Below are 15,746 nucleotides of genomic sequence, written 5' to 3'. Positions count from 1 at the left end.
GGACAGACCTTCCCACCTTGGCAAGGCAGAACTTCCTCAACGACTTTTTGTGTGTATTGTTTCTTTTAGAAAATTGACATCCATGGGTTGTAAGTTGTTAGCATCATTCTCAAAAAGGCACCTGAAAAAAACTTCTATTACAGAAATTTTTAAACTTTAAAAAAGTAGGCAGAATAATATAATGAATCCCCATTACCCAAATTTAGCTTCAGTTGTTATCAGCATTATGTCAATTCCAAGGAGAATTTTTAACAAAGAACTTTTTAAGATAAATACCAGCCTTAGTGTGCCATGCTTTAGTGCTCACGACCTATTCATTTTATTTGATGCCTGCAAGAAGAATATGTAATTATATGACTGGAGGGACAGTGGCGGGGTGGGATGGATGGGGTTGACTATATTGAGGATCACCTAGAACACCAGACCCTGGCCATGTTACTTGGAATATTTCAACAGCCGTGTTGACCAGTCTACTGTTGGGGGGATTGTTGTTCATTGCATTGATCTTCTGTTAAAAACCTTTGATTCTTTGTTCCCTACCCTACCTATAGAATAAAATCCCAAACCATAGATTTTCCTTTATGATCTGGCTCCAGCCTCCCTTTCTAGTTTCTCTTCCAGTCTCTGTTTATTCCCTGCTATATTCAGCTTCTTATTCCTACAATACTCAGTCCATTTTGGACTTGTGATTATTTTTCAAGATTCAATTTAGATTTCATCTTGTAGATGAGACCTTTTTTACTACCTCAGAATGAAGTACGTAGTTCCTGTTTTTTTTGTTGCATGTAAGTGTGTGTGTGTGTTCTGCCACTTAACTGAGTTGTATTTTATTTATTTATTTTTATAAATTTATTTTTTATTGGTGTTCAATTTGCCAACAAATAGAATAACACCCAGTGCTCATCCCATCAAGTGCCCCCCTCTCTGCCCGTCACGCAGTCACCCCCACCCCCTGCCCACCTCCCCTTCCACCACCCCTAGTTCGTTTCCCAGAGTTAGGAGTCTCTCATGTTCTGTCTCCCTCCCTGATATTTCCCACTCATTTTCTCTCCTTTCCCCTTTATTCTCTTCACTATTTTTTATATTCCCCAAATGAATGAGACCATATAATGTTTGTCCTTCTCTGATTGACTTATTTCACTCAGCATAATACCCTCCAGTTCCATCCACGTTGAAGCAAATGGTGGGTATTTTTCATTTCTAATGGCTGAGTAATATTCTATTGTATACATAGACCACATCTTCTTTATCCATTCGTCTTTCGATGGACACCGAGGCTCCTTCCACAGTTTGGCTTTTGTGGACATTGCTGCTATAAACATCGGGGTGCAGGTGTCCTGGCGTTTCACTGCATCTGTATCTTTGGGGTAACTCCCCAGCAGTGCAATTGCTGGGTCGTAGGGCAGATCTATTTTTAAACTGAGTTGTATATTAGTGTGTTTCCTTTCTTCCTTATCCTTCATTAGACAGTGCTCCTCATCCAAAGCGGGGATTATATTTTAGTTTTCTTTTTCTCCTAACCACTTCTTTTGGTGCCTGCACGTAGTAGGCATCCAGGGATGGTTTGTTGAATGACTGTATTCATAATTTTAGAATTTAATTTTAACACATGTCCTCTCCAGATAGAAATTCATCCAAGTTTATTTTTCTCATTTTGTTTTGCATATTTTTCAGTTTTTTTTTCCTCCTCTCCTTGGGGACTTCAATTAGAATTTCTTTCTAAAGAGAACATAAGTTCTGTAGCCTTTTTCTTAGGGTAAATATACCTTAGTAAATTAGTATACAGTATCCATCTTCAATGTTCCTGTACTAAAAGTAAGTAAACTCTACTTTCATTATACTTAATTTCTTGCTATTGTTGAACAGTATGGTTTTATGGAGCTAAAAAGCAAAGTGGGTGGAGTAGGTTTGTGCTTACAGTAGCCTTGACCAATTTTTTATATATTTCAGCTCATGGAATGCTGTGTAAATGCCCTGGTGACATCCTTTAAAGAGACTATCTTAGCAGAGTGCCAAGGCATGATCAAGCGAAATGAAACTGAAAGTAGGTAAAACATCACATAAAGTTCTCATAATCTTTTGAGAAGGTATCTTTGAAGCAGATAACTTTTAATAAGTTGCTGTTAGATCATCCTTTTATACATAGGTATATTTGTTACAGCAAACTGTGCTTAAAGAAAATGATAAAATATTTAACACAGCAGTACTGTAAAGAAAGTTACAAACTTAGAACTTAAACATTCCCCCTTAGGTATCAGTACTTGTGTGTAGAGGATGGGAGTGGATTTCAGTTTGTTCTCAGATGTAAGGCTCTGCTTTTAAAGACGAATTTAAATGATAAACATCTGGGAGAGGATAGAACGAGGTAGTTGACTTTTTTGTGGAACTTTGTGGTGAATATTTGTAGAAAGTAATACTCATGTTAATGATCTTCGTCCCTCTCCCCTAAAATATGTTACAATTTAAGATTTCTGCAAATGTACTTTCTTGTTAGTGACATGTTTTCTTAATCAAGATATATTTTGGGAGGTTGCAAATATATTGCAACCAAAAGGAATATGGTAGAAATAGCCTATATTCTTACTACATGGAGATAATAACTTTTAACGCTTTGATTGTATTCCTCTCCGGATTTCATTGTGTATATTTGCAAGGTCATATTTAATCTCTAGTTTCATTTAAAGTATGTATTTCAGTTCACTTAGGTTCATACAGTTGTGGTTTGGTAGTGAAAAAGCTCATGGGCATAAACAAAATATTTGAATTTTTGTTTGCCAAGCTAAATAGTTATTACTGATCCATGTTGGACTCCCTTCAAAAGGACTTATTTAGTGGTAACCGGTTCTGTGCAATAAGATTTTTGTGAAGATCAGTTAAATGGCAAAACATGAGAAGGTGCTTTTATACCCCGAAAAATTCCTTCTGAATAGTTTTATGTTATCTCAAATACACTTTTATAATCATTACTTTGAATAGTCTAATACGATTTTTTTTTTTTTTTTGCCACTTGATGATGTGATGCTATGTATTTAATATTGTATCTACTTTATGGAATATATTATCCTTCTGCATAAACTTTTGTACTTCTTTGAATAAAAAATATTCCATGGAGTTGAAGGTCAAATGCCTTGCTTTTTTAGGAGGAGTTAGATTTTGTGATGTGTGATCAATTTTAATTAGAGTTTCTTTTAAAAATAATTTTGGCCAGACAGAGAAGGTAGATCAGTAGGTTATAGTACTTGGTATAACAACTCTTTAAACTAATTGTACCCACAGAATATTGTTAAGGTTCTCAATTTCCAACTAATATTTCTCCAGACTTTTATTACCATCCTAGGCATTCTAGACCCAAGATACAAATCAAAGAGAAAATTTAGTTTGATGGATGAGATGATTACATGAATGCATTCTGTCGTTTCAGAATTACATTTAATGTTTTCATTGATGGACAAAGTTCCCAATGGGATAGAGCCAATGTTGAAAGACTTGGAGGAACATATCATTAGTGCTGGCCTGGCAGATATGGTAGCAGCTGCTGAAACTATTACTACTGTAAGTTTCCTCAATAGCAGTAATGGATGTATGTCAGGGTTGTTAAAATATGGGATTGGATATTTAAAATAGCAATTGATGACAAAACAATAATGTTGGAACACTATTGAATATCAAGAAAAAAATTTTCAGAGAATTTCCCAAATTTTAGAGCTATGGTGCTTACTTAAAATTACGTTTATATGTTGTCATTTTTGGTATTTTCTTTTTTAAAAACTCAATTGAGTATAAAATATTTTATTTTTAGGACTCTGAGAAATATGTTGAGCAGTTACTTACATTATTTAATAGATTTAGTAAACTCGTCAAGGAAGCTTTTCAAGATGATCCGCGATTTCTTACTGCAAGAGATAAGGTATATATTCTTATCTATTAACACTATTGTCATAATTTACTTTTAAAGAGAAGCTTGCAACATGCTACTAAATTACAAACTAAAAACCTAACAACTCAGATTTTTTTTATCAGTGGAGGACAGTCATTTTTATTGTATTTGGTTCGTTACATGTTTTTTATAAGAATTAGTTATGCTTATGAACTAGAATCTAGCTAGAAAATTGCTCTTGGGATGCCTGGGTAGCTCAGTGGTTGAGTGTCTGCCTTTGGCTGAGGGCCTGATCCAGGGTTGGGGGATCGAGTCCCACATTGGGCTCCCTGCATGAGCCTGTTTCTCCCTCTGCCTGTGTCTCTGCCTCTCTCTGTGTGTCTCTCATGAATAAAGAAATAAAATCTTAAAAAAAAAAAAAAAAAGAAGAAGAAGAAAATTGTTCTCTTCCTCACTTTTTGGGGAATGTTTAAAAATATTTTTTTAATAATTGAATATCTATTCATCTATCCTTTAAGACCCACCTCAAAGTACACTTCTGGAACTTTCTTGATACCCTGCCTTCCCCCACATCCTGTCCCCAAGTAGAGTTTAGATTCTTCTGTCCTCTTTTCATAGGACTCTGGGGTATTATGTCACATTTATCCTGCTTCTCTCATCCTTTTTCCTGTCCTTATTCGTATGATAATAAAACATAGTATTATCCTTAGGGTTTTATATTTTTAAGGCTTTTTGTTTTTGTTTTTGTTTTTTTTAAAGCGAGAAAGTGTACATAGGGGATGGGAAGCAGGAAAGAGAGACTCTCAAGCAGATTCCCTGCTGAGTGCAGAGCCCAACGCAGAACTCAGTTCCAGGACCATGAGATTACAACCTGAGCTGAAAAAGAGTCAGATGCTTAACTAACTGACCCACAGGGTTTTATCTTTTTTTTTTTTTTTAAGATTTATTTATTTATTTATTTATGAGAGAGAGAGAGAGAGAGAGAGGCAGAGACACAGGAGGAGGGAGAAGAAGGCTCCATGCCGGGAGCCTGACGCAGGACTCGATCCTGGGACTCCAGGATCGTGTCCTGGGCCAAAGGCAGGCCCCAAACCGCTGAGCCACCCAGGGATCCTCCCCGGGTTTTATCTTTTTAAACATCATAAATATCACAAACCTATCTCTAAAAATTACCATCCATTTTTTCACCTTCATCTACCTTTCTTATTTCCCAAGTTAGATTTTTTTTTTCTTTCTGTAGCTCTATAAAGACAATTAACTTTCTCCAGTAGGGTTTTTTTTTTTTTTTTCTCACTCTGTTTGTAAGTAGAGAGAGAGTAGGAAAGAAGTTAAGGGAGGATGGAAGCAGTGAGTTTGAAATATTAAATGGAGTGGCCAGCAAAGCCTTCATGGAGAGGACATTTGATGATTCAAATGCTGATGCATTGAAAGTAATTAGGAAATAAAATCATATGGTTATCTGGGGGAAGAGGGGACAGCAGATTCAAAAACTGTAAGGCAGGAATATACCCATCTTATTCCAGGAACAGGAGAGAAAAAGGTCACTGTGGCCTGAGTGGATTGAGAGGTAATAGGAGGCCAGGTCATGTGAGACACTGAGCTGTGGAAGGAGTTTGGTTTTCACCCTGAGTAGGATTGAAAGTCATTGGAAGGTTTTGAACAGAATGGATAGGACTTGCATTTTTACAGGATCCTTTGGTTGCTGGAAAAAAAAAAAAAAAAAAAGACTAAAGGGCGTCAAGAGAAGAAGTAAGAAAATTGGCTAAGAACCTATTTAAATAATTCATTTATAGGTAATGTTGGAGGCTTGGCCCAGAATGATAGTGGGTAGGGGTCGTTAAAATTGGTTGGATGCTGATTATGACAACAAACTATACACAATTTACTAATTAATCAGATGTAGAATGTGCTAAAAAGAGACAATTGGGGATGACAGTTTTTTGTTTTGCTAAGCACATGCTAAGCACATGCAGTTTTTTGTTTTGCTAAGCACATGCTAAGCACATGCTTGCTGAGATGCAGAAGACCAAAGGAGAAGCAGGTTTTCGGAGGGATGGCTGTAAGGAGGTTAGGAACTCAGTTTGGGACTGTTAACTTCGAAATGTTTATTAAACATCTGTGTGGCAATGTCAAGTTGGGCATGTAAGGGAAAGAATAGACCTGAAATAATAAATTTGGGAGCTTTAGCGTATGGGTGGCATTTAAAACACTGACACTGGCCATGACCACCAGTGTGTTGAGTAAAGATAGAAAAGAGAAAAGATCCAAGGACTGGCCTGGGGCACTGTCATTTTTGTTAAGAGAAAGATGAAGAACCAGCTTTCATGCAGAGAGAGGATAATGGGTGGAATGACCAAGAGAGTACAGCGTCATAGATGACAGGTTCCAGAGGAGGGTGTGATGTGCTAGTTTAAAATGCTGTTTTGTCCGTTAAGGTGGGGATTAAGCTTTGTCTTCAGCAGCATGGAGGTTGTGTGTGACTTTGGCAAGAATGATTAAATTGAGCAGTGGTACGAAAGCCTGGTTGGGAGGGTTTTTCCAATAGGAGTGGTGGTGGTAGAAAAAGTGGAGACCATGCATTAGGTAATTCTTCCAGGAGTTTAGCTGAGAGAAAGAAGTGACACAGGAGCTGGAGATGAGCAAAGGCAAGAGAAAATGTTAAGATTTAAATAATGATATGTTTGGAGACACCTGGGGGGCTCAGTCAGTGAAGCATCTGCCTTTGGCTTGGGTCATGATCCCCAGAGTCTTGGAATCAAGTCCTATGTTGGGCAACCCGCTCAGTGGGGAGTCTTTATTAACAATACTGAGCCACATTCTCAGTTCTAGGTCTCACAGGGGAGGAAGTGTAAGAGGCTGAAGGGAAAGGCAGTGTATGAAGGATGTTCTGGGAGAGTATGTGCACAGAGTAGTTGTCAGGCACCGTTGAGACCCCCCCTATCTGAGAATAATGATAGTCCTGATGTGAGAGGGAGCACGCTAAAGTCATGACTTAAAAACTTCTATCAGGCCACAGACACCATTAAAATATTGAACTGTATTTTAAATATTAAAAATAATGTTCATTTCATTGTAAATTCTTTGCAGGCATATAAAGCAGTTGTTAATGATGCTACCATATTTAAACTTGAATTACCTTTGAAGCAGAAAGGGTAAGTTTTTAAAAATCATGTTTAAAATTCTTAACTTTTTCAGTGTATTATACATTATTGGGTATGCGTAGTGCCCTATCTCCCTAAAACTATTAGATTTGATTTTTGTTGCTATGCTTTATTTTACTTTTATGATTTTTAATGCTGCCTTTGAATATTAAAAAGTCTCAAATTATAATTTCATACTCTCTCCATGGTGACCAAAAAATGTTGATCTTACTTTTTTACGTAGAAAAAGTTTTTTTTTTTTAAAAAGTTCTTAATCTTTTTGAATCTCTATGTGATTGTTTTTCCCTCCTTATTAGTCACTAAAGTTACTTTATTATAAAAAGCATAGAATGTAACTCAGTTCACCATAATGAAAAATAAAAATCATTTTATTTTTAGATTTTATTTATTTAAAAGTGTTTTTATTTGTTTATGAGAGACACAGAGAGAGAGGCAGAGACCTAGGTAGAGGGAGAAGCAGGCTCCCTGCGGGGAGCCCGATGTGGGACTCCATCCCAGGGCCCTGGAATCACGACCTGAGCCAACGGCAGATGTTCAGCCACTGAGCTACCCAGGTGCCCCCATGGGAAGTCAGTTTTTTTTTTTTAATTTTTCTTTTTTTTTTAATTTTTATTTATTTATGATAGTCACACAGAGAGAGAGAGAGGCAGAGACATAGGCAGAGGGAGAAGCAGGCTCCATGCACCAGGAGCCCAACGTGGGATTCGATCCTGGGTCTCTAGGATCGCGCCCTGGGCCAAAGACAGGCGCCAAACCGCTGCGCCACCCAGGGATCCCGGGAAGTCAGTTTTAATGTAAATATCTATATTCCCATTTAAAAATCAAAATTTAATGAGTTAAAATGGAAAATTAACAAGTTAAATTTAAAAATTAAGAAGGCTGAGCTAGTTACGGTATCTTTAGAGTGGCACTGAGTAGTACTAAAGGTAAATTGAAAAAAATGTTTTGATATTATTTCTAGCTAAGATTCACTATGTAAGATTTATCTATTTCTTTTAGAGAGAGAGCACATGTGCTTGAGCAGGGAGAGGAGAAAAGGGAGAGAGAATCTCAAGTAGCCTCCCTGTTGAACAGGGAGCCCAACTTAGGGCTGGATCCTAGGACCCTGAGGTCATGACCTCAGCCGAAATCAAGAGTCGTAGGCTCAATTGACTGAACACCCAGGTGCCCCAAGAATTGCATTTGTTTGTTTGTTTATGATTTATTTTACAGAGCACATGGCGGGGCAGGGGCAGAGGGAAAGAGAGGAAGACTCCCCACCAAGTACGAAACTGGTCACGGGCTCAATCCCACAGCCCTGAGATCATGAAACCAAGAGTCAGCCACTTAACTGAGCCACCCAGGCACCCCTAGAATTGCTATTTTAAACAAAGTTTAAATATAAACGCTAAAATATTTGATAAGTAGCTTTCTTAGGAATGAAAAGTAATTGTTTAGAATTCTTTGTTTTAAAAAAAAAAAAGAATTCTTTGTTTTATTTGTTTTCATTTTGTCTTTTTTGAGCCATGTTCAGCTTAGTGATGTTAAAGTGGAAGATACCTGGGTCATATAGTTTCGTAGTAACTTGTTTTCTTTATACATTGTGAAATAAATGAAACATATAAACACTATGTATTCAAAATCTCTTCATATGGATAAAGAAAGGTCTTCCTCTTCACCCCTGCTCCCAGCATTTTTTAAAATTTTTATTTATTTATGATAGTCACAGAGAGAGAGAGATAGAGGCAGAGACACAGGCAGAGGGAGAAGCAGGCTCCATGCACCAGTAGCCCGACGTGGGATTCGATCCCGGGTCTCCAGGATCGCGCCCTGGGCCAAAGGCAGGCGCCAAACCGCTGCGCCACCCAGGGATCCCTCCCAGCATTTTTTAATGAAAATTTTTGAATTTTTGTCACTCTGCTGCTTTGTCAAATATGTATCTCTCTGTACATCCATCAGTCAATGTTTAAAATTAATTTCAAAAGAAGTTTCAGGGGGTGCCTGGGAGACTTAGTCAGTGAAGCATCTGCCTTCAGCTCAGGTCATGATCTCAGGGTCCTAAGATCGAGTCCCATATTGGGCTCCGAGCTCAGCAGCAGCCTGCTGCTCCCTCTCCCTTTGCCCTTCCCCCCATGTTCTCTTCACTCTGCTCTCTCTCGAATAAATAAATAAGATCTTAAAAAAAAAAAAAAAAAAAAGATGTTTCAGGCACCAGTAACTTTCACTCCCTGAACACTTCAGCATGTAGTCCTGAATGGAATTTGGTGTCAGTTTAGGTTTTCAGATAAAATTTACACACTGGTGTATTTATAAATCCTAAGTGTACGGTTTTGTGAGATTTCACAGATGTGCCCCCCGCCCCAGACCTGTGAAGATGACAGTGAAAATCCCCCATGCACATCCCATGTGATCCTACCTCGCCTCCTTCCGGAGTAGCCACCGTTGTGATTATTTCAGCATAGATCAGTTTTGCCTGATCGAGGACTTGATCTAAATGGAATCCTACAATACGTACTTTTGTGTGTAAAGCTTCTTTCATCCATTGTTTTTGTGAGTCACAGTGGTCCTCTTTTCCCAGGTGTTGGTACTGCTTTACCCCCACACCAGTAAAGCAAGGGAGTGTTGGTTGATCTACATTCTTACCAACATTTAGAGTTGTCATTTTAATTGTAGTCATTCTAGACGTATGTAGTGATGATCTCATTATGGTTGTAATTCCATTTCTCTCATGACTGTTGCTACTGAGCACTTTTTCCTGTACTATTTGGCCTTCTTACATTTTCCTTTATAAAATATCAATTCTGCATTTTTGCCTGTTTTTTTTTTTTCCATTGCATTATTCCTTTTTATTAGGGAGCTATAAAGGTTCTTAGGTAGTCTGTATATAGATTCTTTGAGAGGTACTTGCTTTTCTTTTATGGTTCTTGCTTTTTGGTTTTGTCTAGAAAACCTCGATTTCTATATGACACAAAGATAATGTTTTGTGTCTTCTAGAAGCTTTATAATTGTAGCTTTCACATTTAGTTCTAAGATCCATCTTTAATTAATGATTACTTATAAGTAGGGGGTTAAATTTAATGATTTTTTTCTTTTCCATATGGATAGCAAGTGTTCTCATCACCATTTATTGGAAATATTTTCCATCCCCACTGCATTGCTTTGGTGCCTTTTGTCAAATATCAAATGACCTAAAAAATGTGTGTATTTCTGGGCTCTCTATATTATTCCATTGATTTATTTGGGTATCTGTAGGCCATTACTACATAGTCCTAATTAATATAGTTCTGTAGTAAGTCGAGTAGTATAATTTGTTCTTTTTTCCATGAACACTTGATGTTCCAGTATTTTGCTAGAATATAGAAGTAGAATTGATTTTTGTGTATTAATTTTATATCCAGTTACCTTGTCAAAGCTATCAGTTCTAATAGTTGTTTGTAGATTTCTTAAGACTTGTCTATAAATAATCATGTAATCCATAAACAGCTTTACTTCTTCCTTTCTGATCTTTATACCACTTGCTTCTTTTTCTTGCCTTGGTACACTGGTTAGGATCGTTAAGTACAATGTTGAATGAAAGTAGTTAGAGTGGGCATCCCTGCCCTTTTTGTCAAGCTTGGTGAGGGGGGACCTTTAATATTTTATCACTAAGTACAAAGTTAGCAGAGGGCTTTTCATAGATGTCCTTAATTAGATTGTTTTTTATCCCAGCTTGTTAAAAGTTTTGATAATGAATGGCTGTTGACTTGCATTATATGCTATTTCTGAGTATATAGCCAAGAGAAACAAAAACGTACACCCACTCAAAAATTTGTACACAAATGTTTGTAGCAGCATTATTCTTAATAGCTCCCCCAAAAGGAAAAATCCCAAATGCCTATTGTCTAATGAATGGGTAAGCAAAATGTGGTATATTCATGCAATGCTATATTATCCAGCCATAAAACAACATGAAATTCTATTACATGCTTCAGTATGAATGAAACCCTGAGAATATGCTAAGTAAAATCAACTATATACAAAAGGACACATTTTGTATCTTTCTACTTATATGAGATATCTAGGATAGGCAAATTCATTGATATAAAAAACAAAATAGACATCAGCTGGGGGTGAGGGGAGTAGGAGTTTATTGTTTAATGGGTGTAGGGTTTTTGTTTAGGATAGTGAAAAAGCTCTGCACACAGATATTTGGTAATATTTGCAAAATATTATGAATGTACTAAATGCCACTGTAAACTTAAAAATAGTTAAAATGGTAAAATTTTACCACAATAAAAAAGGAATGAACTACCAGTATATGTTATGATATGACGAATCTTAAGAACATCATGCTAAGTAAAAGAAGTCGGTCACAAAAGACCACATATTGTATGATTCCCTTTATTGAGATGTTTAGAATAAGGAAATCCATAAAGGCACAAGGTAGATTACTTGTAGCCAGGCACTGGCAGGGAGGGATAGCTGGAGAATGACATTTGACTGCTAATGCGTACAGGGTTTCTTTTGGGGATCATGAAAATGTTTCAAAACTTCATTATGATGGTTGCACAAGTCTGTAGGTATACTTTAAAAACAGTGAATTGTGTTAATGGACATAAATCGTATGTGAATTAGATCTTAGTAATAATAAATAAGAAAATAAATAGTAACAAATAATACATATTAATAGACAAATAGGTGGAAATTGTTAACTGGGGAAAGCCAGAATATCTGTAGCAAGATGTAATTGGAATCACAGAGAACAGAAAAGGGGGACACAGCAGTATTTGAAGAGGGATTGACCAGAAATTTCCAAAATTATTGCAAGATGGCAACTCTTAGATTCAGGCATCTCTTTGAATCTCAAGCAGGATAAACGCAGATGAAACCATTCCCAAGTATGTCACAGTGAAACAGCTAAAAACTGCAAACAAACAAGGCTTTAAAACAGCCACCAGAGGGGAAATGACACTACCTTCAAAGAAACGTTGATGAACTAACCACTTTTCAGCAGAGTGAATTGGAGGAAGGAAGATAAATAGAGCACTACCCTTAACTTAGGGCAGTAGTTACTGCAGGAGCCAAGCTTTGTAACAGTGCCAATAGATTGGAAGAGATAGAGGGGTTCTTGAGAAGTAAGTTAGTGGTCTTCAGCCTGGATGCAGAAAACCTTCCTGGAGTCTGCCAGTGTGGATGCTGGTCCTCTGCCTCTACGTCTGCCTCCTCTATGCTGAAGCTGTTGGTGGAAGCTATCATTATGATCTGCCCTTTCTACTTCTTCCCACCATTAATCTTCCCTGCTTTACAAAGAAAAGCACACCTCTCTATTCTTACTGTGGTGTGTTGCCTCAAAACATGAAAAGCCTCCAAGTTGTATAAGGAAGGAATATTTTGAAACATTGGGATTGATGTCAGAAAATGAATTTCTAATAATTAGGTACCAGATCCTTTTGGAGGTCACATGATTTCCCAGTTCTTGGCTTTCCACCCAATTGATACTTTGATGCATTACTAAAAATAACCCTTTTTTGTTAGATCTGTATGTATTTTTTAAGCAAATTACTCAGGAGGTTCTCAACGAATTGAGTAACATCAGAAAAGCTTTTTCCGGGCACCTGGGTTGCTCAGTGGTTGGAGCATCTGCCTTTGGCTCAGGTTGTGATCCCAGAATCCTGGGATCGAGTCCTGCATCATGTTCCCTGCAGGGCTTCTCCCTCTGCCTGTGTCTCTGCCTCTCTCTCTGTGTTTCATGAATAAATAAAATCCTTAAAAAGAAAAAAAAAAATAGCTTTGCAGTCTGATCTACTTACTTACCTGAATAAGATTCTTCAGGGCTAGACATACAGTTACAAAGAGTAGAAGTAAAATTGGTTGTAATTTCTGGATTCATTAAGTAGGAGGGGAAAAAGTTTTGGTAAGTAGTGTACTTAAAATGAATAACTCAATTCTGGGAAAATAACAAATTTTATATACACAAATTCTAAAATGTTGATTTAAATTTATTCACATTTGTAGTTTAGAGAAGCAGGATAAAGAATATATGCAAGACTTTCAACCATAAAAGTACACTGGTTTTTAAATTTTGTTGGCAAAGTAAAATAGAGATACGAGTTCTTCATTGTTTAAGAAAAGTTTGTGTACAGTTTTCTAAAATGGTGATGGGGGATCCCTGGGTGGCTCAACAGTTTAGCGCCTGCTTTTGGCTCAGGGCGTGATCCTGGAGTCGAGTCCCAGGATCGAGTCTCACATCAGGCTCTCTGCATGAAGCCTGCTTCTCCCTCTGCCTGTGTCTCTGACTCTCTCTCTGTATGTCTCTCATGAATAAATAAGTAAAATCTTTTTTAAAAATAAAAATTAAAAAATAAAATCGGTGACAGGTGTCACATCACTGTGATGTAGGTTATGTGGGTTACATTCCAGAGAGCAAAGGAACAGTTTTTTCTTGACATACTAATGAAAAGTTTTAAATGTTAACTTATAAAATGCAAGGACTTACAGTTTTTTCAAAAGTATTTAGCAAGTAAGTACCTGAATAAAAATTGTAAAGATCATTGACAAGGCCACTAGAGTGGGCAGGGCATTGCCTGGCCTCAGAATATCTGGCCCACAGAATATCTGTGGGCCTCACTCCCAGGGTCCTTTAGGTTCAGCATCAGGAACCTGAGAGAAAGTGTCTCCTTCAGCTCTGCACCCTCATCGTCTATTCATCGTTCTCTTAGCGCTCATCACTGCATTTATACAAAAGAAATTTGTGAAAAATCTGCTTTAGAAAAAAATATGTGCAGATATCAGTCAGTTTTCATCAACTGCTTTGAATTTGTTTTTTAGGGTGGGATTAAAAACTCAGCCTGAATCAAAATGCCCTGAGCTGCTTGCCAACTACTGTGACATGTTGCTAAGAAAAACCCCATTAAGCAAAAAACTAACATCTGAAGAGATTGAAGCAAAGCTTAAAGAAGTGGTATGTATTTTTTTTTCTTAAGTTTCACAAATTGTAATTACCTTACTGGGAATTTGTGTGGTGCTGAAGAGACTTTCTGTGAGCGCGGCTCATGTTGTGGAATGTTGTGGAATTTGATAGTGTAAGAGCTCTCCAGGCCAGTTATTTCTCTTCTTGGAAATTTTTATTTTGTAGCTTCTAGAAAAGGGAAATAGTGTTTAATTCTTTCCCTTGCTTGATTCTTTTAAAGGTATTCAATGCTGGCTCCCATTAAAGGACAAAGAAGGGGAAATGACAGTAGAGAGTCTGGAAGTTTGTCACTTCTTTCTTTGTGAGAGCTAGATATAGATAACTTGGAATGAGTGAGTGTAGTTAGTACCTTGCATTTCTGTCTCCTGGGTGTTAGTGTAATATGCTATAAGCCCAGGAATGCAAAGAGGAAAAAAATAAAGAAGTAAAGATAGAAAAGATAGACAAAAGGCTTAGAAGATTAGTGTCAGATCACAGTGAGAAGGCTATAGAGAAGAGAAATTTTGGGAATAACCCGTAATTTTCATGTAAAGTTTTATTACATTATTTATTAAATCCAGAAAATTAATGTTTATAGGAACTAAAAGGTGATTTGATTACAGTCTCAAATGTGCTAACTTTTAAAGTAGTAAAGTAGGATATTGGGGCGAGTCATTTTTCAGAGTTGGGTGGTTCAGCAGGCTTCTAACTCTGTAGGCTTCGGTAAATTTTGGGATTTTAACATTGTGGTTATGTAAAGGTCTCAGAGAGATGGCCAAGATGAATTGAAAGTAGCATTGTTTTCTGTGCAGCTGTTGGTACTTAAATACGTACAAAATAAGGATGTTTTTATGAGATACCACAAAGCTCATTTGACACGACGTCTTATATTAGACATCTCTGCTGATAGTGAAATCGAAGAGAATATGGTAGAGTGGCTAAGAGTAAGTACATTTTTTAATACTTGTTTTCCTTAATATAGCACATGATTCTTATGCGTTCTTCAATAATACATTTTGGTGATATTAGTGTCAAAGAAGTAGGGGACGTTTTATAAGAGCATAGCATTAAGAATATGAAATAAAGTGATATTTAATAAAGTATATTTTCTTAATAAAGACTTTTAATGAAACACCCTTGCTATTGCTTTTCTTCCGCTATATTCCGCTTCCATTTGAACTGGCCTTATTAAATGGGCTATGGATAGATAATTGCATTAAGGTGTTTTTAGTACCAAATGCTTAAGGGTGCTTGTAAATAACGACCTTTATGTAGCTAAAAGAACCAGTACATGAAAGATGATGGCTTATTTATTAAATAATCAGTGCTAATTGATTATGACTAGATTCTCATATCTGTTTTAAGTCTGCTCCTGTCAGTTCACTTTAATGGGATTTGAGTTATATTAAAATGAATGTCTTTAAAAAAATAAAATGAATGTCTTTTATTTATATGGTGTTAAGATACATAATATTATATTCATATATAAGATCAAAAAGTAGTTATATGTGCTCTATATGTCTTTCATTTATATATATTTCAAAATACACATAGATTGCTCTGATTTGCATGATAGTGTAGGATAGTAAAAATTACTCTGCAAACTGACAGTGTGCAACATGATCTTAATGTTAACAGTCAGTGGGGAAAATTGTTTTGTAACTGAGAAATTTCTAAAACATTAAGAACTCACACATGGGAAGAAAATTGTAAAATGAATATGTATTTAGGACACTGTAATTCAAAGGATAGAATCTTTTAGAACTAAAGTACTATTTCTTTGTAAAAACCTGAGGTAGTT

At 36.7% G+C, this 15,746-nt stretch overlaps 1 protein-coding gene across 1 annotated transcript in view; it reads left to right on the top strand.

Annotated features, from left to right (window-relative positions):
- The window catches only part of CUL5 (cullin 5), a 92,964-nt gene that overhangs the window by 64,247 nt on the left and 12,971 nt on the right, over positions 1–15,746 (top strand). The window contains 6 exon segments of the mRNA XM_041770690.1: positions 1,951–2,044; positions 3,422–3,552; positions 3,800–3,907; positions 6,965–7,029; positions 13,825–13,957; positions 14,758–14,889. Coding sequence (XP_041626624.1) covers positions 1,951–2,044; positions 3,422–3,552; positions 3,800–3,907; positions 6,965–7,029; positions 13,825–13,957; positions 14,758–14,889 — 663 coding nt within the window.

Source organism: Vulpes lagopus, chromosome 10, assembly GCF_018345385.1.
Source record: "Vulpes lagopus strain Blue_001 chromosome 10, ASM1834538v1, whole genome shotgun sequence".
Lineage (NCBI taxonomy): Eukaryota > Metazoa > Chordata > Mammalia > Carnivora > Canidae > Vulpes > Vulpes lagopus.
This window is presented reverse-complemented; position numbering and strand designations above follow the sequence as displayed.